Below are 24,493 nucleotides of genomic sequence, written 5' to 3'. Positions count from 1 at the left end.
CGCGGGGCGGCGGGCCCCGGTGGTGCGGCGCTCGGGGGGGGGGGCGGCGCTTTTTTTTGCTGCTTGGGGCAGCAAAAAAGTTAGAGCCGGCCCTGTGTACTGTGCCACCCCTCCCTGGGTACTGAGTGGCCACGGCCTCAGGCTCACTCTGACCCAGGAACAGGCAGAGGGCATAAGGACTGTGTAGGGGTTTCCAGGGATCCTTTGGCTCCGATATATGCAGAATACTGTGCCAAAGGGTGGCATCCGAAGTCTCTACCAACAGCCTGCAGCGCACTGGTCGCTCTAATCATTGCAAGATGTAAGTGGAATGATATCTCAGGGCTAGGGAGCTACACTGCGCATTGTGTTCCTAAGGTCTGTGAGTTGCAGAGGTCACCAGACAGGAGGGAAGGGACTTGTCTCTCTCTGCATCATCCGTCTGTCTCCCAACGGAGGCGCACGCTGGGCAAGGGTTTGGAAAATCAACAGGAAAGGAAAACACAGAAAAAACGAACGGGTTAGGGGGTGTCATTCAAACAATGGCTTGGAGGGTCTAACTCCGGGTGGAGAGACACCTGGGATGCGTCACCGAGGAGGCAAGCTGCCAGCTGTGCCTTGTCCACAGACGGAGGATCCCAGCCAGGCCCGGCTGTTCAACGCCTGGGGGACTTTGGGTGAGCGTCACTCCAGAAGGTAAGAAAGTATCTGCTGAGTCAGTCTAGGTTTTAGACTGTGCTTTATGGTTCGATTTTGTCTGTGACCATTGGTTTCCAGCACTTCTGCTTGGGGTCACCTGCATCTGGGAACCGTGTGAAATGACCGTGGACTGGTGTCACCATAGCCATATCTCCGCGCTGTGCATCGCACGGAGCCTGAGCTGAGCGGGAACCGGGACGCTGGGGAGCAGCAGCTCTCGTCTGAGTGTCCAGTGGGCCAGGGGCTGCTGGACGCTCCAGGGAGCCGCTCCGAGGGGGCAGGCGATTGCTGACCTGCAGAGAGCGCGGGGCCTGGCGGGCAGAGCTCGGGTTGTCAGGGAGCTGACCCCTGCCAGCCAAAGACTCCCACCCGCGAGGTGCCCACAGCCAGGGCCGGCTCTAGGCACCAGCTTACCAAGCAGGTGCTTGGGGCGGCCACTTCGGAGAGGGGCGGCAGGTCCAGCTGTTCGGCGGATGGTCCCTCACTCCCGCTTGGAGCGAAGGACCTCCCGCCGAATCGCCGCCGCAGATCGCGATCGCGGCTTGTTTTGTTTTTGTTTGGCTGCTTGGGGCGGCCAAAACCCTGGAGCCGGCCCTGCCCACAGCCAGGGACCCCCAGGGCATCCCCGTCCGCATGGGCCAGGCCACTGAGCGCCTGCTGCCTCGGGGTCCCCATGGGCCAGTCTCCCCCTCGGGGGCATCAAGCACCCCTCAGCCTTAGGCTCGCCCCGGCAATCACAGCTGGAAACGCCTCTTTGCTCCCAGGCAGCCCCCATGGCTCCACCATCCCTGGGCGTCTTGCCGCTGCTGGGATCTGTCCGCCCAGGGCCCCCCTGCGGCTGCCCCAGCTCCAGCTCCCTCCCCGTCCGAAACGCTCAGCCCCGCCCGGCTCCTCGGCTAGCAGGCGGCGCAGCTTCGGGGAGGTGCCGGGCAGCGCAGCCCCGCCCCGGTCCTTCCTTCCAGCCCGGCCCGGCTCGGCTTCCCCTGCGCTCTGGCCCCCGCGCCTCCAGCCCGGCCGCGAACCCCCAGCCCGGCGGCGGCTGCAGCGCCGGTCCCGCTCCTGTGGCTGCCGCTGCCCGTGTTTCCCTGCGCGCAGCCCCAGCTCCGAGCCCCGGCCGCGCTGCCCCTCGGTCTGGTCCCTGCTCTGAGCTCCGCTGCGTTCCTGGGGCCTGCCCCGTTCTGGGGAGTGTCTGCTCCCTGCTTCTCCGTGCCCAGCCCCCGGGGCACTCTTTATCCGTGCCCCCCTCTTCTGTGCCCAACCCCTGGGGCACACTCCCCTTCTGTGCCCACTTCCCTGGGACACTCCCCATCTCTGCACCCCCCAGGACCCCCTTCTTCTGTGCCCAGCCCCCGGGACACTTCCCAGCTGTGCCCACACCCCCAGTGCCCCCTCTTCTGTGCCTACTTCCCTGTGACACTCCCCATCTCTGCACCCCTCAGGACCCCCCTCTTCTGTGACCGGCCCCCGGGACACTTCCCATCTGTGCCCACACCCCCAGTGCCCCCCTCTTCTGTGCCCAGTGCCCAGGACACTCCCCATCTCTGCACCCCCTTCTGTGCCCAGCCCGCGGTGCACTCCCCATCTGTGCCCAGCCCCTGGGGCACTCCCCATCTGTGCCCAACCTCTGCAGAGATTCCCGGATCGTGCCCATGGGCATCGCCAGGTTGGCCGATGTGATTAAGGAGGAGGCTGCGGAGGCCGTGAGCTCATTCCCTCTGCGACAATATCGAGGTGAGCGCCCCTCAGCTCTTCCCCAGCCTGGGGCACGGCTCCTCCTGCTGTCCCCCGGCGGGAGGGGATAGCGCAAGCGGGCAGGGGCCTGGGGGCAGATGGGGATTCGGAGCACAGAGGAGGGAGGCAGAGGCTGAGATCGCCTGGGAATGGTGGGGGTAGTGGCTGGGGACACGCCAGGAAATTGGGAGGGGGTGAATGGGGAAGCAGCCCTGGGGGGTGGCATGGAAGAGGCGGAGTGAGAGTCCCCAGGCAGACAGCCCTTTGGGACAGGATGTGTGTGTGTGTGTGTGTGTGTGTGTGGGGGGGGGTTACGCCTGTCCCTGGGGGAATAACCCGGCTGTGCCCCTGGCTTCCCAGACCGCGTCATAGCCCTGGACGCGTCCATTGCCATTTACCAGTTCCGCACGGCCATGCCGAAGCTCTTCAACCGTAACGGGGAGAACATCAGGTGAGTGGCCTGTACCCAGCAGTGCCCGGCTTCCCCAGGGCTGCTCCCTGCTCCCAGAGCCCCTAGGCAGCCCCAGCTCCGCGGTGTCGCACACCCAGCCTGGCCAGTGCGGCGCTCACTCACACGGCGACGTGCATTGCCGGGGGCCCAGCGGAGGACAGTTCAATGGCCATTAGGTGTGCAGGATTCAGAGCCAAGAGCCCCTGGGGCCTGCCCTCAGCCCTGCCAGGGACTTGCGGGGTGGCTTTGGGCAGCCCCCGACCCCTGCCTGTGCCTCCGTGCGTGGGGATAAGGGTGCTGACACCCTCACGTGGAAGCTGGGAGGCAGCCGTACCGTTCCGGGCCTGCCCCCGTGCGGGTGTGTGACTACTCATGGGCTTCCCTCGCTCTGCCGGAGCGGCTCCCGCTGCCGGGCTCTCCGTCCCGCGAGGCGCACGGGCCATGGGTGGCAAGCTGCAGGCTTTTCGTCTCAGTCACTTGCAGGGGCTGTTTTACCGGACGCTGCATCTCCTGGAAAATGGCATCAAACCGGTGTTTGTGTTTGACGGGCAGCCCCCTGACCTCAAGCAGCCACTGGTTGGTATCCGAGACATGCTGGGATGTTTGTTAATGGCGCAGGGGGTGGGGTGGGCTGGGCTGTGCTTTAAGGGCTGAGCTTCCCGGATAGAGAGTCCAGGCAGGGAGCTTGTTGTCAGGTCACTTACATGCGGCAGTGGCCCCAGGCGCAGTATTGTAAAGCAGAGCTCTTGCGATCCCTGAACACGGCAGAAGGGACAGAATGTGCAGCAACGGGGGCGGGGCGGGGGTGGGGATACACGGCTGATCATTCTCTGTCCCCGCCAGTAGGGGGCGCTGCAGGAATTGGGACAGGGGCTGGGGGAGCTATGCAGATGTTCTGTCCCAGGCAGCGGGGGACGCTGCAGGGCCCGGGGTGAGAAGGCGATAGGACGTCTCTGCGTGCAGATCCTTGTAACAGATTCCTTTCCTTGCAGTTGGCCAAGCGGGCGGAGGCTGCCGGGGCTAGGAGAGACGCTGTAGGTAAATGCCCAAGCCTGTGGGATTCTGCCGTGCCGCAATGCAAAGCAGCCGGGGTCCCTGGCTCGCTTCATCTGCCCTGCCCCAACCGGGCCCTCCCCTGCCCCTGTCCCGCAGAGAGCTCCCTGGGCCGGGCAGGGCCAGCATTACCTTCTCCGGCAGTGGTAGTCAGTGGCCCCTATCCGGGTGGCAGGCCTACTTTCAGGGCCTTCGCTGTCCAGGCCTGGGGTCCGGTTTGGACATGCAGCGCCTGTTTGCAGCAGCAGGGGGCACTGTAACTGGTCCCGGGGATCCCTGCCACAGCAGGAACCCCTGACCCATGTTCCTCTGCCGGTTACAGAGTCCCACCGGGCTGAAAACCTGCCGCGGCCCCTGAAGCAGGATTGCGAGACCCTGCTGAGCTACCTGGGTGTGCCATATGTGCAGGTAACACGGAGTGGGACAGCATGGGGTTGGGGCCTGTGGCAGAGGGGCGGCCCATGGGTCACTGGGGAGCTGACTGGGCTCCCCAGGAGAAGGGGGGCGGCCCCTGTCCTTGGGTGAAGCCGGTTGCTTTGGTTGCAGTTTCTTGCTCTGCAGGGCCGGCCCGGGTGGCTCTGCTGGCCGGAGGGTCCATGGCTGAGTGTCACAGAGCTGCAGGGTATCGCTGGTGGAGACGGGGGTTGTTTATCTAGGGCCTACACAAAGTGCTGTCGGGAGGGACACGGACCCTTGACAGAAGCAAACCAGTGGCTGTGATTTAAAGGAAGCAGTGAAAGCTGGTCTGAGTGGGGAAGGGGGAGGAGGGTCCGTGTGCCCCCGGCAGGTCCCGTTCGGGCGCTGTCCCCACGGGGATGCTAGCAGAGCCGCTCTCTGTACCTGTGCGCAGGCTCCGGCTGAGGCGGAAGCCACCTGCGCAGCTCTGGTGAAGTCTGGCAAGGTTTGGTGCACGGCCACGGAAGACATGGACGCGCTGCCTTTCGGGAGCCTCCGTCTGATCCGCCACCTGAGCTCCAAGAACAACTGGTGAGTGGCAGGGGGCCGGGGAGGGGCCTTGGCCACGCTGAGCCCTTGGCGGGCCTGAGCCCTGCTGGGGGATGTGGTAGGGGAGAGAGAGGGATCCAGGAGCTGCTGGCACCTGGGAACCCCGGGGAAGTTCCAGAAGACTGGCATAAAGCACCTGTGCCAGTGTTTTAAAGGGGCAAACGGGATGAGCAGGATAATTATAGGCCTGTCAGCCTGACGTCGATCGTGGGCAAGGTAATGGAGCGGCTGATACGGGACGCAGTTAATAAAGAATGAAAGGAGGGTGATAGAATGAACGCCCCTCCACATGGGTTTGGGGAAAATAGATCCTGTCAAACTCACTCGGTGTCGTTTCTGACGAGATGACAAGTCGGCTGATAAAGGTGATCGCGTTGGCGTAACAGACTTAGACTCCGGGAAGGCCTTTGACCTTGTCCTACATGTCGTTTTGATGAAGAAACTAGAACGATATGAAATGAACGTGGCAGACAGTGAACAGATTAAAAACTAGCCAAGTGATCGGTCTCAAAATGTAAGGGAAGCCAGGGAATCCCCACTGAGCAGGTGTTCGTAGTAAGGACGCGCAGGGATCGGTTCTTGGCTCGACGCTGTTGAACGTTTTTATCAATGACCTGGAGGAAAACATAAAACCGTCACTGACAAAGTTTGCAGATGACAAACGATTGGGGGAGTGGGAAATAACAGAACTGCTCATTGACACAGAGCGATCTGGTTCGCCTGGTGAGCTGGGCACAAGCAAACAACAATACGACCAGATGTAAAGACCTGTATCTAGGACCAAAGAGTGTTGGCCATACTTGCTGGGTGGGGACTCTGTCCTGGGAGGCAGAGACTCTGAAAAAGGTTTGGCGGTGGGGGTGGATAACCAGCCGAACGTGAGCTCCCAGTGCGACACTGTGGCCAAAAGGGCTAATGCAGTCCTGGGAGGTATACATGGGAATCTCGAGGAGCAGAGGTTATTCCACCTCTGTATGTGGCCCTGGTGTGACTGCTGCAGGAGTCCTGGCTCCAGTTCTGGGGCCACAATTCGAAAAGGATGGTGATAAATTGGAGGGGTTCAGAGAAGAGCCACGAGAATGATTAAAGGATTAGAAAACATATTTTGTCATGAGAGACTCCAGGAGCTATTTCCCTTAACGAAGAGCAGGTGGAGGGTGACTTGACCAGTCTATAAGTACCTCCGTGGGAACAGAGATTTGACGGCGGGTTTGTCAGTCTAGCAGACTAAAGTCGAACATGATCCAATGGCTGGAATCTGAAGCTAGACAAATTCAGACTGGAAATAAGGGGCAGATTTTTAACAGTGGGGCTTAAAACCATTAACCCTGGGAGCAATATCCCAAGGCTGTGGTGGATTCTCTCACTGGCCGTATTGAAATCTAAGAGATCTGCTCCGGGTTTGTGCTGCACTGGACATGTGAGCTCGCTCCCACCGCAGGGGATGGCTGCGCGGCTCTGGGGGGTGCTGCAGGAATGGGGGCTTGGCGGGGGGAGGATGCCCCAGGAGTGTGCCCGAGCCTCACGCTGCCCTCTGCCTCTTGCAGTGAAGTAGAAGAGTTTTCCCTGCCGGACATTCTGCAGAAGCTGGGCATGACTCAGGAGCAGGTGGGGATGGATTGATGGATTTTGTGGTGTTGTGGTAGCGTTGTGGGGCCCCCATGGACAGCACGACCCCCTGCACTCGTTGCTGCCCGGACACAGAACAGAGACAGGCCTCGCCCAGAGCTGGGAATCCGACAATAGGAGACAACGGGTGGATGCAGACAGCCCGTCGGGCAGCCCAAGGGAACAGGGAGACGACGCTGGCCAGCAGGATTGCCTCGTCGTTCCTTTGTGCCGCCCGTCGGTCTGGCGCATGTTGAGCAGGTGGGGCTATGCTGGGACGGGGAGGGACCATGCTGGTGAGGAGTGTAACGCTGTCTGCTGTGACTCCAGAGCGTGAGTGCTGGGAACCCGGCACCAGCCCCACATTGGCTGTGAGTTCTGTGTTCGATTTCACCAATCAGTTACCAGGTGTGAGCTCCTCAGGCCCTACCACAGCCTCTCCGGGGAGTCACAGACAGGCCCCGTGGGCCCCCCCATCTGTCCTGCCACCCGGGAGATAGCTGGGCCCTTCCCCCAAGGATACAGCAATAGTCAGGTTACTCCCTGTCCCAAAGGACCCGTCCTCACCCCAGGGCCCTGCGCTTTAGCTCTCACACCGAAGCCCACGCTTGTAGCAGCCCTAGAACAAGTTGTCGAAAGCTTTATTACCTGGGACAGGAAACAGGAGAGTTCTTGACGAGGTGAAGCCGGGAACCACAGAGACACACCGGAGTTACAGTCACAAGTTTCCAAAGGGAATAGACGCGTCTATCACATGCAAGCTCTGTACGTCCTGTAGGGCTGACCCAGGCTGAGCACTGGGGATCTCTTGCTTCTGCCTAGAAACCTGCCCCTCCGGAGCCCAAGCAGAGTATAATCATTTCCCTCTGCCTGGGGGTTTTATCCCCCTCCCCCCACGTGCTCTGAGCTGGGAACTCCGCTGATGGGAGGAAACCACTTGCACGACTCAGCTTCATGGGGGGCACAGCAGGTGTCGATGGTCCTTTCCTGTGGGGCAGGACGTGACCCCTCCCGCTGGAGCCAGCACTTCACACTGGTTAATGTCTCTCTCCTGCCTGGTGAGTTACACGCTCACAGAAGCTCCCAATCCAAGCGCTCAGATGTTCCCTTGCACTAGGGGATACAGATGTTCCCTGTGAGATTGATGCCGGCAGCAGCTCACACGCATTCCATAAAGGCTAAACACAGTCTTCCAATGCTAACAATGTTTGAACAATACTAACCCACAGGTGGGCCAGGCTGTGCCAGCCACGTATTTGTCAGGGTTCGGTTGAGACATGGGGACCGTGGCGTGAGCTGGCCCCTGCTCTGCCAGCCTCGCTGGGATGTGGGAGGGGTGGTCAGGGACGGAGCAGGTGGCCACCCAGGTAACCCCTCTGGCTGTCTTCTGCTCCCTCTCCTCGGGCCGGGCCTGTCCTGGGGCAGTTCGTAGACCTGTGCATCCTGCTGGGCTGTGACTACTGTGGGAAGATCTGGCGGCTGGGCCCCAAAAAGGCCCTCAAGCTGCTGCAGCAACATGGGACAATCGAGCAGGTTCTCCAGAACATCGACCCGCAGGTACCGGGGGCGGGGCCTGGGCATGAGCAGCCAAGCCGCGTGCTGCATGGGGGGGGGGGCCGAGCAGGGGAAGGGGGGGCTGGGTGTGCTGTAAAGCCGCGCTGTCGGTGGGAAGGGCCAGGAGGGGTGTGACTGCCGGTGAGAGCCAGGTAGAGGGGGATGCCCGGGAAGTGGGCAAAGGAGCAGGGCTGGTTGGAGGGAACGAAGCCCACGCCCCTTGGGGAAGAGAGCAGCAGTGACCCCCTGCCGGCCTGCGCTCCTGTGGTGTTGCTATGCACTGGTAACCAGCTGCTGGTCCCTCCCCAGAGGTGGGCGCATTGCAGTGGGGAACTTTGGAGCTCACATTCCTGGGCGTGAGCTCCAAAGTGCTTTGGGATCCTTTGGGGGCACAGGGCACCGCTGGCTTGTAAGCTGCTGCTGTTACAGAAGCACCCGCTGCCCGCCAACTGGGACCTGGAGGGAGCTCGCAGGCTCTTCTTGCAGCCGGAGGTGGCCGACCCGGGCCGGATAACGCTGGAGTGGCGCGACCCCGACCCAGAGGGGCTGGTGCGGTTCCTCGCCCATGAGAAGCACATGAAGTCAGTGTCGTGCTGTCTGGATGGGGGGCAGGCGGGATGGCCTAGAACGGGGTGGAGTCCTGTGTGTGATGAGTTTGGGGGGTCTCGGTTCATGGTGTAGCTGCCCCCAATCTGACCCCACAGCTGGCAGCCTCAGTACTGAAGCCAGCAGCTGCATAGGCCTCGGAGACTCACCCCCTTTCTCCCGCCCACAGGGGGGACATCCAGGGCGGGGGGGAGGAGGGGCACGTCGCCAGTGTTCCCAGCCTGGCACCTTTCACATCAACACGGAGCTTGCTCTGTGGCACCAGCAGACTCCCCCACTCCCTTTGGGATCGACACTCAGAGCACCCCACGCAAGTCTCCAGTTCCTGGTCTGGGTCCAAGCTGGGCTCTGGCCTGCCCTGTGCATCAGCCAAAGAATTGCCGGTTTCGCCCGGCCCCAGCCCCAGCGTGACTTTCACAGAGCCCCGGAGAGGCTGGATGCGGCCTTGGCAGATTTACTGCAGCGCCCTGAGGGACGCTGGACACGGAGCTCGGGAAGCCCCTGTAGTGGGGAGCTCTGGGGGCCGGCCTGGTGCTGAGCCGCTTCTGCTGAGATCCTGGCATGGGGGGGAGGGGACACTTAGGGGTTTCTCCCCAACCCCCTTGGTTTCCGTTCCTCTTGCTGTGATGTCCCCCTGGTCCAGATCCCCTCCAGGCCCTGCCCCGCTGACCTGAGCTCTGTTTCCAGCGAGTTGCGGGTGTGCCGGCGGCTGCAGCGGTGGCAGGAGGCCCAGCCCAAGCCCGAGGAGGCCGAGCCCAAGCAGCGAGCGCCCCGGGAGGGCGGGAGGCAGCAGAAGCTGGGCGAGTTCTTCCCAGCCAGCAAACGGGCACGTCCGCCGGAGGTAAGGGGTGTGCGCGCCAGGCCCTGGCACCGGGGGGGGGGCCCGAGGGATGGCACAGCGGGTTATAGACTCATAGACTTTAAGGTCAGAAGGGACCATTATGATCATCTGGTCTGACCTCCCGCATGATGCAGGCCACAAAAGCTGACCCACCCCCTTTCCCTTAACTCAGCTGTTGAAGTCCCCAAATCCTGTGGTTTAGAGACTTCAAGTCGCAGAGATGCCTCCAGCTAGCGACCCACGCCCCATGCTGCGGAGGAAGGTGAAAAACCTCCAGGGCCTCTGCCAATCTGCCCTAGAGGAAAATTCCTTCCCGACCCCAAATATGGCGATCAGCTGAACCCCGAGCATGCAGGCAAGATTCTCCAGCCAGACCCTCGTTGACCATTGATATTATTTACCAGCGATGGCACGCTGTTGACCAATTGACTAAAATCTCGTTATCCCATCAAACCATTCCCTCCATAAACTTATCAAGCTTAATCTTGAAGCCAGAGAGGTCTTTCGCCCCCACCGTTTCCCTCGGAAGGCTGTTCCAAAATTTCACCCCTCTGACGGTCAGAAACCTTCGTCTAATTTCAAGCCTAAACTTCCCCATGGCCAGTTTATATCCATTCGTTCTCGTGTCCACATTAGTACTGAGCTGAAATAATTCCTCTCCCTCCCTGGTATTTATCCCTCTGATATATTTAAAGAGAGCAATCATATCCCCCCTCAGCCTTCGTTTGGTTAGGGTAAACAACCCGAGCTCCTCGAGTCTCCTTTCATACGACAGGTTTTCCATTCCTCGGATCATCCTAGTGGCCCTTCTCTGCACCCGTTCCAGTTTGAGTTCATCCTTTTTAAACATGGGAGACCAGAACTGCACACAGTACTCCAAATGAGGTCTCACCAGCGCCTTATACAACGGAAGCAGAACCTCCTTATCCCTACTAGATATACCTCGCCTAATGCATCCCAAGACCGCATTAGCTTTTTTCACGGCCACGTCACATTGTCGACTCATAGTCATCCTGCGGTCCACAAGGACTCCGAGGTCCTTCTCCTCCTCTGTTACTTCCAACCGATGCGTCCCCAGCTTATAACTAAAATTCTTGTTAGTCATCCCTAAATGCATCATCTTACACTTTTCACTATTAAATTTCATCCTATTTCTGTTACTCCAATTTACAAGGTCATTCAAGTCTCCCTGCAGAATATCCCGATCCTCCTCCGAATTGGCAATACCTCCCAGCTTTGTGTCATCCGCAAACTTTATCAGCCCACTCCTACATTGGTTATCCTCTGTATGGGTCGAGATCTGCAAACAGCACTGAGCAGGGTCTTCATTGTGCCAGTTACGTGTGTGAGGAGGGGTGGGGGCCAGGCCTGGTGCTAGCCATCTGGGTTCCTCATGGCCCTACACAGATCCCTTTGCTTCCAGTCCTGGCCCCATTGGTCCCAGCAGGGGCTTGGGCACGTATCAGTCTAGCCGCCCTCTCTGCTGGGGGCTGCCCTTGCATCGACAGGACCCAGACAGTGAGATGAGCTGCTCTGATCTCGGCCGCTTTCCTTCCCCAGGTGCCTGGCCCCCGGCCCAGCAGGAAGAGACAGAAACCGCAGGTGGGGACGCCCAGGGAAGTGGGCAGCCCGGAGCCAGGAAAGTGAGATGCTGGCCTTGCTCCTGCTCCTGCCCCAGCGCCCATACGCTGCCGTCTGCTCTCCTCCAGGCCGTCTGCCTGCTGTGCCCAGTGGGCAGCCGGGGCAACATGCCGGGAGCCCAGTGGCTGCACCTGATGGGCACGGACGGAACCAAATCGCAGCCGCTCTCCGCTTTAATGCCCAGGTGCAGGCCATGCTCCAGCATGCGATACGGCCCAGACAAGGCACTGCATGCTGGGAGCTGTAGTCTGTGCCGGCTGCCCACTGGTGCTGTCCTTACGAGACAGCCGCATGGCCTGTGGCCCATGGGTACAAAGTGGGGTGTGCGTGTGTGTGTGTGTGTTATGAGGGGCAGGAGCAGCCGGCTGGACAGGTTGGTTCAGTAGCCCCATCCTGAGAGCACCAACAGATTCTGCGGGTCGGGATTGAGGGGCACCGGCAGAGCTGGGGGAGACACCCCAAGGGCTGGGATAGCGGGGGGCTGTGGGTCGGGATGGAGGGACCCCGGCGGAGCGGGGGGGGACCCCAGGGCTAGGATAGGGGGCTGTGGGTTGGGATTGAGGGGCGCTGGCAGAACTGGGTTGGGCCAGTGCCTGGTAGCAGCAAGTTGATGCCAAAGTTGGCCACCTTTCAGAACTCTCCCAGGTTTCTGCTGCCAGGCCCATCACTGGTATCTGGGCACCAGGGCCCAGAACCACTAAGCGACTTGCCCAAGGTCACACAGGAGGCTTTGGCAGAGGCGGGATTAGAACCCAGCTCTCCTGAGCCTCCAGTGCTTGGATCACAGGCTTGTCCTTCCTGTTGGAGAGAGTCCGACCGGAGCGCTCTTCATCCCTCAGCTGCCTGGTGCGCCAAGGGGGAGGCGGCTTGTTTTGGGTACCCAAGGGAGCAGAATGGGAAGAATGAATGTGAATATGGGGAGTGACTCTGAGGCTGGGAGATGGATCCGGCTGTGGGATCATCCGCCAGGGACATTTCAAAGCAGGCCGGCCTGAGGAGCATGGCAGGGGAGCACACACCATCCTGCCCCAGTGTGTGGACCAGGCAGGCCCGCTAGCGCTAGAGGGAGGCCACGATCTGCCCCGGAGCAGCCCCTTCTCTGCGCTGCACGGCTCGGCTGAGCGACCGCGGCACCGCCCTGCCCTGCTCATCAGCTGACGAATGGTCCCGGTTCTTGGGGCGGCCTCTGCTCCTCGGTGTAGCCTGGACTGTCCCCGCTCCCCGAGGGGCTGTCGGGGAGGAGCCCTGGTGTCTCAGCCGGTGAGCAAAGGGCTAAGTGAAGCCCAGATGTGGGGCAGAGACCCCAGGGCCCCAGAAGGGGGCAGCAGAGATGGGAGGGGCCCAGCACAGGGAAGATGATTGAGGGTTTATTCAAGTACATCCAGGGGTGAGAAATCTCAGTAGCTGAGAATGGGTCTGACTTTACGGCGCTGCCGTGGCCTGTCCCGGTGCAGGCCCAGAACTCCCCCCCGCCCCTTGCTTTCATTAGCTCTGCTGCACCCAGACCTGCCCCGGTGCCAGGCCCTGCTGGGCATGGCCACGCTGCAGCTGGGCGTGAGCCTCACGTGTCCCCGACTGGTACCAGCGGCACTCGTGCCACAAAGAGCAGGGGAGATTTCCGGCTCCCCAGCCTAGGAGTCAGGTGGTATCTGATGGGGCTGGGAGCTCACGCCCAGCTGCTGTGTAGACGTGCCCGCTGCGGCTCTCCCACTATCTCCACCCTGGCCAGCCCAGCGGGGCGCCAGGCCCCGTCTCCTGCTCTGTTCTGGGAGCTCAGCAATAAAGTCGGAGGTGATACAATTCAGTCTGATTGTAATTGGTAAAGAGCACCAGAGCGCCTGTGAGTCACAGCTGCTGGGAGTCCCCGCACGGCCACGCGAAGCTGCTGGAGTAGCCGGGAGCTCCCCCACCCAGCCAGCTCCTGCCCCGCTCTCCACAGCGCCCCCTGCTGGGAGAGGCTGGGACTGCAGTAACCGGGAGCTCCGCCCCCNNNGCGCCCCCTGCTGGGAGAGGCTGGGACTGCAGTAACCGGGAGCTCCGCCCCCCAGCCAGCTCCTGCCCCGCTCTCCACAGCGCCCCCTGCTGGAAGAGGTGGGGACTGGATTGGTTTTGAGCTCAGCCACCTTGATGTCAGCAGCGTGAACTAGCCAGGACCTGAGCTCTACCTCCGTTGCTCTGAGCGTGCAGCTGGCACCGAGAGCTGGCCGGTCCCCCGGGGGTCGATGCGTGGGAGCTGGCCTGGATGGATCCTGGCTTGGCTGCTGAGGTCAGTTGAGGTGGACAGGAAGCTTCCTGGCCTCCCCCGTGGGAGCGCTCGTTAGCTCCTCATGCCCAGCCGAGGTGGTGGCTGCTCAGAGCCAGGGGCCTTGCTAGGGAGGGGGCTCGGCCCTGGGAGGGAGCGTGAGGCGCTCGGCCTGCTTGCAGTGGGGAGGACGCGCCATGCGAGCCCAGGGACTTTGCCACCCCTCGCTGCAGAGTCCCAAGGGCAAGAGACTCACTCTGGACTGTGACGGTTCGGGGAAAGATGTCTGCTGGGGCCCGAGGGGAATTGCTGCTCTCCCCGGGCGGAGCGGGACCCGTGCCAGGCTGGGCAGGACCCGGGCTGGCCCACTCTCACTGTGCTGTTCCCGCTGCCCTGGCAGGATGGAGGCCCCAGGGGACCAGTTTGCCCCTCCGCTGGTGGGCTCAGCACGGTGCGCTGACGCGCTAGGGCCTGGCTGAATTGGTTCCTGGGGCAAGCAGGCCAGCACGGCCTGCGCAGAAAAGGAGTGGGGACCCTGCCTCTCCTCTGCCACAGAGGCAGCCAAAGAGCCCCTGGAGACCCCCTCCATGCCCCAAAGCACATCACGCACCCTACGGGGAACCCCAGATAACACGGGGCTGGGGCCGAGGGCACCTCAAGCTGCACCGGGGCCGGCTCGCTTGGAGGGGCTGCTGGGAGCCTGGGGCTCCTGGAAGGGGCTGAGTAACTCCGAGTGCACATCTCCTCACCCTGCCACTCCCCGAGCTCCTGGCCCGGTAAGTCTTGCAGTGAGCGCGGGCGCCGTGTCCTGCCAGGCTGTAAGGGGAGCCCGGGCAATCGGGGGGCTGTGGTCACACGATGGATTGCACGCGGCCTTGTGCTGGGGCTGGGATCAGCTGCCTGCCCAGCGAAGCCCAGAGCGGGGATTCAGAAGCAGGCTTCTGCCTGCCCCCGGCCCGGTACGGTGCTGTAGAGGAAAGACTCAAACGGCTGCCAGGCTCAAAGGTAAGACAGTCTCCAGTTACGGAGTGCTGGCAGGGACCCCGATATTTACGCTGCCTTATGGCTTCCCATTATACACTATTCTTGTGCCCCTTTCTCTGAGATCCCCTGCCCCACCCTGGTTGCCAGCAGGCCTTTGCTAGTTGCTCTCTGGCTAGGGAGGGGCCCTTTCTTTGCCCCATTCAGGTCAGCTGAGCTGTGAGCTGTCAGAAGTTACCATTTCCCTTCCCTCGTTATCATTACTCCGGGAAAGTTGGCAACCTGCCAGCATGGTAACGGACATGGGTGCTGGAATGGGGGTGCTGCAGCACCCCCTGGCTTGACGTGGTTGTCGTTAGAAACAGGGGTTACAGTTTGGTTCAATGGCTCTCAGCTGCCCTGGGAATGGGAACGGGAACGCCGGGGCCCTGCTCCAACAGCTGTAGTAGGGAGATGGGGGGAGAGATCCCCCCGGGGCCAACTCTCACCCCCAAACCCAGCAGCCTGTGCCCGCACGGAGCTAACAGACTTCTCCTAGTAGCAGTCAGCAAAGTGAAGCTTTTAGCTCAAGCTGCCTGAATTCTGGCGATGAAGGTTGAGGGTTCAAATCCTGCTCGTGGGAGGAAAAATCCTCGAGGCCATGATGTTATTTGAGGAGGTTTTTAACAATGTGGCAGGGTTGGAGTCAAGCACTGGGAAGCGAGGACATGCCAGAATGCAGGCTGCCCCAGCAGCCTTCGCTCCGCCTCCTGAAGTGTGTGCATTACGTGACACTGCCTTTAATGACACGGTCATCAATGTTTTTTTCCACAGGACTCAGATCCCAGGGGCGGAACGAAGGTCACAGGGAGAACCATACATCTGGCATTTCCTAACTTTTGGTGTTTGCCTTAGCCACCGAAAAATGATCTTTTAACGGAGATTTGCACAGTATTTGCCATGCTAATATTAAGTAGTAACGGGCTGAATCAGCCAGGGAGATTTAGGTTAGAGGTTGGGAACCAGTTTCTAACTCTCGGGTAGCGAAGCTCTGGAACAGGCATCCCAGGGAGGTTGTGAATCCCCGGCCCTGGACGTTTTTAAGAACAGGTTGGACAAACCTGCCGGGGCCGGTTTAGGTTTGCACAGTGCAGGGGCTGGACTTGATGACTCCATGAGCTCCCTCCCCGCCCCCCGTTTCTGTGGTTCTGTGATCGTTATAGTGCAGCTGCACCTACAGGCCAGCGAGGCTGGTGCTGTACAAACCCACAGCAAGGACAGACTGTGCCCCAGAGAGAGCTTACAGGGTAAGCACCAGGAGGATGAGCCAAGCCAGCAGGCAGGGCCGTGGGGGTAGAGGAGACGGGTATCAACAATGATAGGACACATTCTTGTTAAAAGGGTTTGCCAACCTCCTGCCACCTCCCCCAATCCCAGGCAGCACTCCCCTCGCAGCCTCCCCAGGCCCCGCTATCCCTCCACAGGTTAGCAATAGGCACGCTCTGACCCCGAGCATCCCTGGAGCGCGCAGCCCCGGAGCCGCTGGGGACTCTCAGATCCTCCACTCCCACAGGAATGGTGTGTCCCCTCCTCCCCCCCACCCCCCGGGCTTACCCGTGAGACCTCCGGAGCACTGCAGTGGTTTGGTTTGGTTTGTGGTGAAAACAAGTGAAAGTACCAGAGCTGTGAGAAGCAGCAAGTAGAATAAATGTAACATATCAACTAAAATAAAACATGCTTCCGAGAGCCTGGACATGACTGCCAAGCCAGGCCCCGCTCATGGAGCGTAGCTCACCGGATGTTTCTCTCCTAGCTCCAATCACCAGACTGGCCGTGAGCCTTGGTTCATAAGACAAGCCAGCTGGCGGCCTGTCCCCTCGGTGACGGCTACTTGGGGGTACCTCTGCAGCCCCAGCTACAGTTCCAGCCAGCCGTCGTCTTCACGTGGAGACAGGGCACCCGCTGCTGCTTGTTTGGTCCTGTCTAAAATATCTTCTTTGCAGTCACTCGATTAGCATTTTGCTCTGGCTGTAAATGTAGGCTCCACCTACATGGAGCCAGGTAGAGAAGCATCTCTATCACGTTAGGGTGGTCCGAATGCATGGCTATGCAGGTGGGGTCGGAGAGGGCTTTGGATTCTTCGACCATGGGTGGTTGTTCCGGGAAGAAGGATTGCTAGGAAGAGATGAGATCCACGTAACGAAGAGAGGGAAGAGCATCTTCATAGACAGGCTGGCTAACCTAGTGAGGAGGGCTTGAAACTAGGTTCACAGGGGGATAGAGACCTAAACCCGGGGGAGGTGGGATACTGGGGGGAAACAAGGAGAGGGTGCAACCGGGGAGACCTTCTGATTCATACTGAGAAAGTGGGGCAATCGGCTAGTTATCTTAGGTGCATGTACACAAATGCAAGAAGCCTGGGAAACAAGCAGGGAGAACTGGAAGTCCTGGCACAGTCAAGGAACTATGATGTGATTGGAATAACAGCGACTTGGTGGGATAACTGACGTGACTGGAGCACTGCCATGGATGGGCATAAACTGTTCAGGAAGGACAGGTGGGGGAGAAAAGGTGGAGGAGTTGTATTGTATGTAAGGGAGCAGTGTGACTGCTCAGAGCTCCAGTATGAAACTGGAGAAAAGCCTGTTGAGAGTCTTTGGGTTAAGTTTAGAGGCGAGAGCAAGACGAGGCTTTCTTCAGACAACTAACAGAAGTTTCCAGATCACAGGCGATGGTTCTCATGGGGGACTTCAATCCCCCTGATATCTGCTGGGAGAGCAATACAGCGGTGCACAGACAATCCAGGAAGTTTTTGGAGAGTGTTGGGGACAACCTCCTGGTGCAAGTGCTGGAGGAACCAACTAGGGGCCATGCTCCTCTTGACCAGCTGCTCACAAACAGGGAAGAATTGGTAGGGGAAGTTGAGGTTTGTGGCAACCTGGACAGCAGTGACCATGAGATGGTCGAGTTCAGGATCCTGACAAAAGGAGAGCAGCAGAATACAGAGCCTGGACTTCAGAAAAGCAGACTTTGATTCCCTCAGGGAACTGATGGGCAGGATCCCCTGGGAGAATAACATAAGGGGAAAGGAGTCCAGGAGAGCTGGCTGTATTTTAAAGAATCCTTATTGAGGTTGCAGGAACAAACCATCCCGATGTGTAGAAAGAATAGTAAATATGGCAGGCGGCCAGCTTGGCTTAGCAGAGAAATCTTCAGTGAGCTTAAACGCAAAAAGGAAGCTTACAAGAAGTGGAAATTTGGACAGATGACTAGGGAGGAGTATAAAAATATTGCTCAGGCATACAGGAGTGAAATCAGGAAGGCCAAAGCACAACTGGAGTTGCAGCTAGCAAGGGATGTGAAGGGTAACAAGAAGGGTTTCTACAGGTATGTTAGCAACAAGAAGGTCAGGGAAAGTGTGGGACCCTTACTGAATGGGGGAGGCAACCTAGTGACAGATGATGTGGAAAAACCTGAAGTATTCAATGCTTTTTTTGCTTCGGCTTTCACAGACAAGGTCAGCTCCCAGACTGCTGCACTGGGCAGCACGGAATGGGGAGGAGGTGAGCAGCCCTCAGTGGTGAAAGAACAGGTTAAGGACCATTTAGAAAAGCTGGACATGCACAAGTCCATGGGGCCGGATGTGCTGCATCCGAGGGTGCTAAAGGAGTTGGCGGATGAGATTTCAGAGCCATTGGCCATTATCTTTGAGAACTCATGGCGATCGGGGGAGGTCCCGGATGACTGGAAAAAGGCTAATGTAGTGCTCATCTTTAAAAAGGGGAAGGAGGAGGATCCGGGGAACTACAGGCCAGTCAGCCTCACCTCAGTCCCTGGAAAAATCAAGGAGCAGGTCCTCAAGGAATCAATTATGAAACACTTAGAGGAGAGGAAAGTGATCAGGGACAGTCAGCATGGATTCACCAAGGGGAAGTCGTGCCTGACTAACCTAATTGCCTTCTATGAGGAGATAACTGGCTCTGTGGATGCGGGGAAAGCAGTGGATGTGTTATTCCTTGACTTTAGCAAAGCTTTTGATACGGTCTCCCACAGTATTCTTGCCGCCAAGTTAAAGAAGTATGAAGCACTTGGAGGAGAGGAAGGTGATCAGGAACAATCAACATGGATTCACCAAGGGCAAGTCATGTCTGACCAACCTGATTGCCTTCTATGATGAGATAACTGGCTCTGTGGATATGAGGAAAGTGGTGGACGTGACATACCTTGACTTTAGCAAAGCTTTTGACATGTGTTAGAATATAGATACTCAGGCCTGCCTGTAAAGGCCTAGACTTTAAGAACTTAGGTGTATTTTTATCACTTAGCTAGTTACAGGGGTATAAAAACAAAGAATCAGAATCACAGTCGGCCTGTGTCTGGGCCTCCTCTCCCTAGGATAGTCTGAGGCCTTGTTCTTAGGTTAAGGCCTTTGGCTCATCCTCACATCCCAAACCAGTCAGACTGAAGTAAGGTGCTATTGGGATGTCAGGAAGATGATTCTGTCCTGATAGTTCCCATCACCACTAGCTAAAGAAACAGATCTTAAGATGTTGTAGTTTGATAGCGTCCAGTCTGGCAAGAACTCACTTCTCAATGGTTGTGCTTGTGAAACCCTCATTTCTGTATTGTTTTATCTTTATGGCCCCTACTTTTCTATTGTTAATCTGTCTAGTTCTCTAATTGCTTCTGTCTGCTGGATAATTAATGTTGCTAGGTGTAAGTTAATGAGGGTCGTGGGATAGAATTGGTTAGAGAATCATGTTACACTATGTTAGGATTGGTTAGTACATTTCAGTAAAATGATGGGTTAAAGTATAGCTGAGAATGTTACTATATAAACGGGTCAAATAGGAAGTGTGGGGAAGGGAAATTGGAATCGTGTTTCGCTAAGGGGAGGGGAATGGGAACAGGGACACAGGCAAGGCTCTGCGGTGTCAGAGCTAGGAAAGAGGACATGGGGGAACAGACTCTCTCGGCATATAGAGATAAGCCAGACTGGTGTGAAGGTCTTCGGAATCTGCTTGCTTGAAAACTAACCCCAGTAAACATCGCATTGTCTGCACCTCAGCCTTCTGGTCTTTTGCTGCTTGCTGTCTGCGTGACAAGAACCAGGGAAGTGGGAGGGTTGAAGGAAAGCCCTCTAACAATACAGTCTCCCACAGTATTCTTGCCGGCAAGTTAAAGAAGTATGGGCTGGATGAATGGACTGTAAGGTGGATAGAAAGCTGGCTAGATCGTCGGGCTCAACGGGTAGTGATCAACGGTTCCATGTCTAGTTGGCAGCCGGTTTCAAGCGGAGTATCCCAAGGGTCGGTCCTGGGGCCGGTTTTGTTCAACATCTTCATTAATGATCTGGAGGATGGCGTGGACTGCACTCTCAGCAAGTTCACAGATGACACTAAGCCCTGGTCTACACTGGGGGAAGGGGGGATTGATCTAAGTTCTGCAACTTCAGCTACGTGAATAACGTAGCTGAAGTTGACGTACTTGCATCGACTTAACGTGGTGTCTTCACTGCGGTGAGTCGAGTGCTGCCGCTCCCCTGTCGACTCCGCCTGCACCTCTCGTGCCGGTGGAGTACAGGAGTCAACGGGAGAACACTTGGGGGTCGATTTATTGCGTCTAGACTAGACACGATAAACCGATCCCCGCTGGATCAATTGCTGGCCGCTGATCCGGTGGGTAGTGTAGACATACCCTAAACTGGGGGGAGAGGCAGATACGCTGGAGGGTAGGAATAGGGTCCAGAGTGACCTAGACAAATAGGAGGATTGGGCCAAAAGAAATCTGATGAGGTTCAAGAAGGACAAGTGCCGAGTCCTGCACTTAGGATGGAAGAATCCCATGCACCGCTACAGGCTGGGGACCGACTGGCTAAGCGGCAGTTCTGCAGAAAAGGACCTGGGGATTACAGTGGACGAGAAGCTGGATATGAGTCAGCAGTGTGCCCTCCTTGCCGAGAAGGCCAACGGCATATTGGGCTGTATAAAGTAGGAGCGTTGCCAGCAGATCGAGGGAAGTGACTATTCCCCTCTATTCGACATTGATGAGGCCACACCTGGAGTATTGCGTCCAGTTTTGGTCCCCTCACTACAGAAGGGATGTGAACAAATTGGAGAGAGTCCAGCGGAGGGCAAGAAAAATTATCAGGGGGCTGGAGCACATGATTTATGAGGAGAGGCTGAGGGAACTGGGCTTACTTAGTCTGCAGAAGAGAAGAATGAGGGGGGATTTGATAGCAGCCTTCAACTACCTGAAAGGATGGAGCTCGGCTGTTCTCAGTGGTACCAGGTGACAGAACAAGGAGCAATGATCTCAAGTTGCAGTGGGGGAGGTTTAGGTTGGATATTAGGAAACACTATTTCCCTAGGAGGGTGGTGAAGCACTGGAATGGGTTACCTAGGGAGGTGGTGGAATCTCCTTCCTTAGAGGTTTTTAAGGTCAGGCTTGACAAAGCCCTGGCTGGGATGATTTAGTTGGTGTTGGTCCTGCTTTGAGCAGGGGGTTGGACTAGATACCTCCTGGGGTCCCTTCCAGCCCTGATATTCTAGGATTCTCTGAACTCACAGACCTTACGAGCAGGATTTTCAGTACAGCTACATGGCTACTTACATAGTTTCTGTACATACGCTGCATGATGATACTGCTGCTCGGTGTGATGCAGGCTTTCAGCAGAGACCTTATGTCACCATGTCTCAGTGGGTCACAACTGAGACTACCAAATTTAAGACAAGCTGCTGGGATAAAGGGCAGATTCACCCCAAATCTGGTGGTTATTCTTCCATGAGATATACCAAACCAGCAAGAAAAGTAAACTTCTGTCTCACCCCACTGGCAAACAAGACGTCAGAAATGCAGCCTCCTTAGGTATTCCGGTCCTGAATTCAACACCTAGACACTAGACTTAATGATGAGTGGTTCTTTAAAACCAATTTCATCAACCAAAGGGTTCTTCTGATCCCAAAGGACCAGCCACACACCCAGGTCAATACGTAACTCAGATCTTACCCAATAATCACGCTGCTGCCAATCCTTTAGTATCTAATATCTAAAGAACATAAGGTTTATTTATAAAAAGAAAGAAAGAAAGATGAGAGTTAAAATTGGTTAAAAGAATCAAATACATACAATAAATACAAAGTTCTTGGATCAGGCTTGTAGCAGTGATGGCATAAACTGCTAGCTTGTTAAATCTCTGGTTGCTTCCTGGAAGGTCCTCAGTCCCTTGGTTAGGATGCTCCCATTAGTATAAGTTCAGAATCGGAAGGTTTGAGCAGGAAAGAGGCAAAATGGAGAATGTTTCCAGGGCCTTTTATAGCTTCTGCCAAGTGAAGGAAACGCATTGTTCTAGTTTGTAGAAAATTACAGGTAACAAGATGGTGTTTGGAGTCACATGGGCAAGTCATGTGTCCACGCCTGCTTGGCTCAGTCACAGTAGAGGCCGTCACCCATACTCCAGTTAGAACATTCACATGAAAGTCCATCAGGTGTGGCTGGGCGTCTCCCATGGTCCATTGTGAGTTAAGTGATGGGCCATTTAACTTGCATAGTCCCTTCAAGATGTGCAGGCTAAATACCTTGTGGGTGTTACCACAGGAGCAAACATTTGAAATACAGGTACATAGTTAATATTCATAACTTCAGATACAAAAATGATACAGGAATACAAATAGCACAGCTATATTCAGCAAATCATAACCTTTCCATAGACACCCCACTTGACATACTTTGTACAAGATTTGTTGCAATTATATAACCGTGGTCGCACAAGGATCTATATGGTCATATTTTAATCAGATAACGTCCCACCTTACACGACCCCTGTTGATGAACTACCGAGCCCAGCCCCAGGGGATCCCTGTGCCCCTACAACCCCTGTGCCCTATGCCAGCTGGCACAAAGTGGTTCTTGGGTCACAGAACCAAGTATTTGATAGAGTGCTGATCAGTCCAGCAGAGGAAGGTCTCACCTAGCCAGTGGCTGGCCGTCAAAGCTAGAGAATTCGCACTGGAAATGAGACATACGTTTTGCACAGGGAGGGTAATGCACCATGGGAACAACTTCCCAAGGGTGGCGGCGGATTCTTGGTTGCTGGCGGGTTTGCCAAGAGCTCTGCTCCAGTTCAGACAGGAGTCTCTGGCCTGCGGTGTACGGGCAGGGGAAGCTTTCAGGGTACTGGGCGGGGGGTTATTCCATGAAGGGCCGGCTCCAGGGTTTTTGCCGCCCCAAGCAGCGCAAAAAAAAAAAAAAGCCATGAGTGCGATCTGCGGCGACAACTCAGCGGGAGGTCTTTCGCTCCGAGCAGGAGTGAGGGACCGTCCGCCGAACTGTCGCCGAATGGCTGGACGTGCCGCCCCTCTCCGGAGTGGCCGCCCCAAGCACCTGCTTGGCAGGCTGGTGCCTGGAGCCGGCCCTGATCCCGTGGGTTTGGTGCTCTGTAGCAAACCCTCCTGCTCCTGCCCCAGCCCCTGTGCTGCGTGTCTCGGACAATGCACCTGCACTCACTCCCTGCTGTGGCGCTAGCTCCCTAGGGCTGGGGAGCAGAGAAATGGGCCCTCCCCATGGCCAGCAGCTCACGCCCCCCGGGTCAGGCCCTACACTCACCATGGCAGCCTGGGGCCTGGGACTCCACGAGGTTTCTGTCACTACCAGCAGGGCCCGAGGAGGCTGCAAGGCCCCTGTGTCTTGCAGATCCACACTGCCCAGGGCACAAGAGGGGGCAGGGGCTGCCCGTGTTTCACCCGTGCCCAGGATGAGGGGAGTTGCAGGGGTGCCCATGTCTTGCCTGTGCCAAGGGAGCTGCAGGGGCTGCTGGGTCTCCAATGTGCCCAGGGCACCAGGAGGTGGGAGGGGTGCCCGTGTCTCTCCCATGCCCAGGGCGAGGGGAGCTGCAGGGGGTGCTTGTGTCTCTCCCATGCCCAGAGCACAGTGAGGCTGCAGGGGGTGCCCGTTTCTTGCCCATGGTCCATTGTGAGTTAAGTGATGGGCACCAGGAGTTGGGAGGGGTGCCCAGGTCTCCCCCATGCCCAGGGCGAGGGGAGATGCAGGGGGTGCTCGTGTCTCTCCCATGCCTAGGGCACGGTGAGGCTGCAGGGGGTGCCCATTTCTTGCCCATGGTCCATTGTGAGTTAAGTGATGGGCATCAGGAGGTGGGAGGGGTGCCCATGTCTCCCCCATGCCCAGGGTGAGGGGAGCTGCACGGGGTGCCCGTCTCTTGCCCATGCCCAGGGCACCAGGAGGTGGGAGGGGTGCCCATGTCTCTCCCATGCTCAGGGCACGGTGAGGCTGCAGGGGGTGCCCATGTCTCTCCCATGCCCAGGGCACCAGGAGGTGGGAGGGGTGCCCATGTCTCCCCCATGCCCAGGGCACGGTGAGGCTGCGGGGGGGCCGTGTCTGGCGGCCCGTGGGCGGCTCCCCCCGGCTCCTCCCGGGCCCCGCCGGTGCCGCAGCGCAGGGGCGGGCGGGGGCACTGGGCATGCTCCGAGGCGCTGCGGCTGGCTCGGCCGGGGCGGGCGCTGCAGCTGCCGGGCGTGCGGAGCGGGCGTGGGGATCCCCGGGCTGGGCTGGGCAGGGCGCCCCGGAGCCCCCCCCGCGCCCCCATGTTCGCCTTTTACTCGCTGCTGGTCTACATCGTGTACGCGCTGCTGCGCCGCGGCCCGCGGCCGCTCCCCCCGCCGCAGGTAGGAGCTCGGGGGGGAGACCCCGGCACCCCTCGGGCAGGGTCACGTCCCCCAGACGATCCTGAGCCGCCCCCGCTGGGATTAGCCCCGGCCCCGGCCCGTCTCTGGATCGGATCAAGCGGTGAGACGGGGCCACGGGGACCCCGTTAGCAGAGCCTGGCCCCGGGGTGCGGGAGCTGCCGATGCCAACTCTGGGGAGGGCAAAGGGTGGAGTTATTCCCACCCCCTCCCCCGTGCCCCCTGCGCCCCCCGACTCTGCCCCCAGCACCCCCCACCCCCGTGCCCCCTGCGCCCCCCGACTCTGCCCCCAGCACCCCCCACCCCCGTGCCCCCTGCGCCCCCCGACTCTGCCCCCAGCACCCCCCACCCCCATGCCCCCTGCGCCCCCCCGACTCTGCCCCCAGCGCTCCCCCTACTGTGCCCCCAGCACTCCCCTCCCCTAT

General features: G+C 58.4%; 2 protein-coding genes across 2 annotated transcripts in view; both read left to right on the top strand.

The window, feature by feature from the left end:
- Positions 1-1,625: 1,625 nt before the first annotated feature.
- Positions 1,626-12,972, top strand: LOC117873883 (flap endonuclease 1-like). Its single transcript, XM_034763760.1, has 11 exons — positions 1,626-2,409; positions 2,770-2,860; positions 3,334-3,436; positions 3,853-3,898; positions 4,236-4,321; positions 4,764-4,900; positions 6,466-6,526; positions 7,952-8,083; positions 8,510-8,661; positions 9,374-9,527; positions 11,088-12,972. The coding sequence occupies exons 1-11, from the start codon at positions 2,328-2,330 to the stop codon at positions 11,172-11,174; spliced, it is 1,131 nt and encodes a 376-aa protein (XP_034619651.1). The 5' UTR covers positions 1,626-2,327; the 3' UTR covers positions 11,175-12,972.
- A 10,911-nt stretch (positions 12,973-23,883) lies between these two features.
- KIFC2 (kinesin family member C2) overlaps positions 23,884-24,493 on the top strand; it is a 13,229-nt gene continuing 12,619 nt past the window's right edge. The window contains exon 1 of the mRNA XM_034763759.1: positions 23,884-24,050. Within this exon, the coding sequence (XP_034619650.1) occupies positions 23,970-24,050 (81 nt within the window). The 5' untranslated portion in view covers positions 23,884-23,969. The remainder of the gene's footprint in view (positions 24,051-24,493) is intronic.

The sequence above is a fragment of the Trachemys scripta genome, chromosome 2 (genome assembly GCF_013100865.1).
Source record: "Trachemys scripta elegans isolate TJP31775 chromosome 2, CAS_Tse_1.0, whole genome shotgun sequence".
NCBI lineage: Eukaryota > Metazoa > Chordata > Testudines > Emydidae > Trachemys > Trachemys scripta.
The sequence above is the reverse complement of the archived record's forward strand: the minus strand, read 5'-3'. Positions and strand labels throughout refer to the sequence as shown.

Excerpts from the sequence above, each read along its gene's own strand:
- LOC117873883 (XM_034763760.1), top strand. The coding sequence starts at position 2,328 with ATGGGCATCGCCAGGTTGGCCGATGTGATTAAGGAGGAGGCTGCGGAG. Across the intron at positions 2,861-3,333 it reads CGTAACGGGGAGAACATCAG|TCACTTGCAGGGGCTGTTTT; the intron begins GTGAGTGGCCTG and ends TTTTCGTCTCAG. Across the intron at positions 3,899-4,235 it reads GGCTAGGAGAGACGCTGTAG|AGTCCCACCGGGCTGAAAAC; the intron begins GTAAATGCCCAA and ends TGCCGGTTACAG.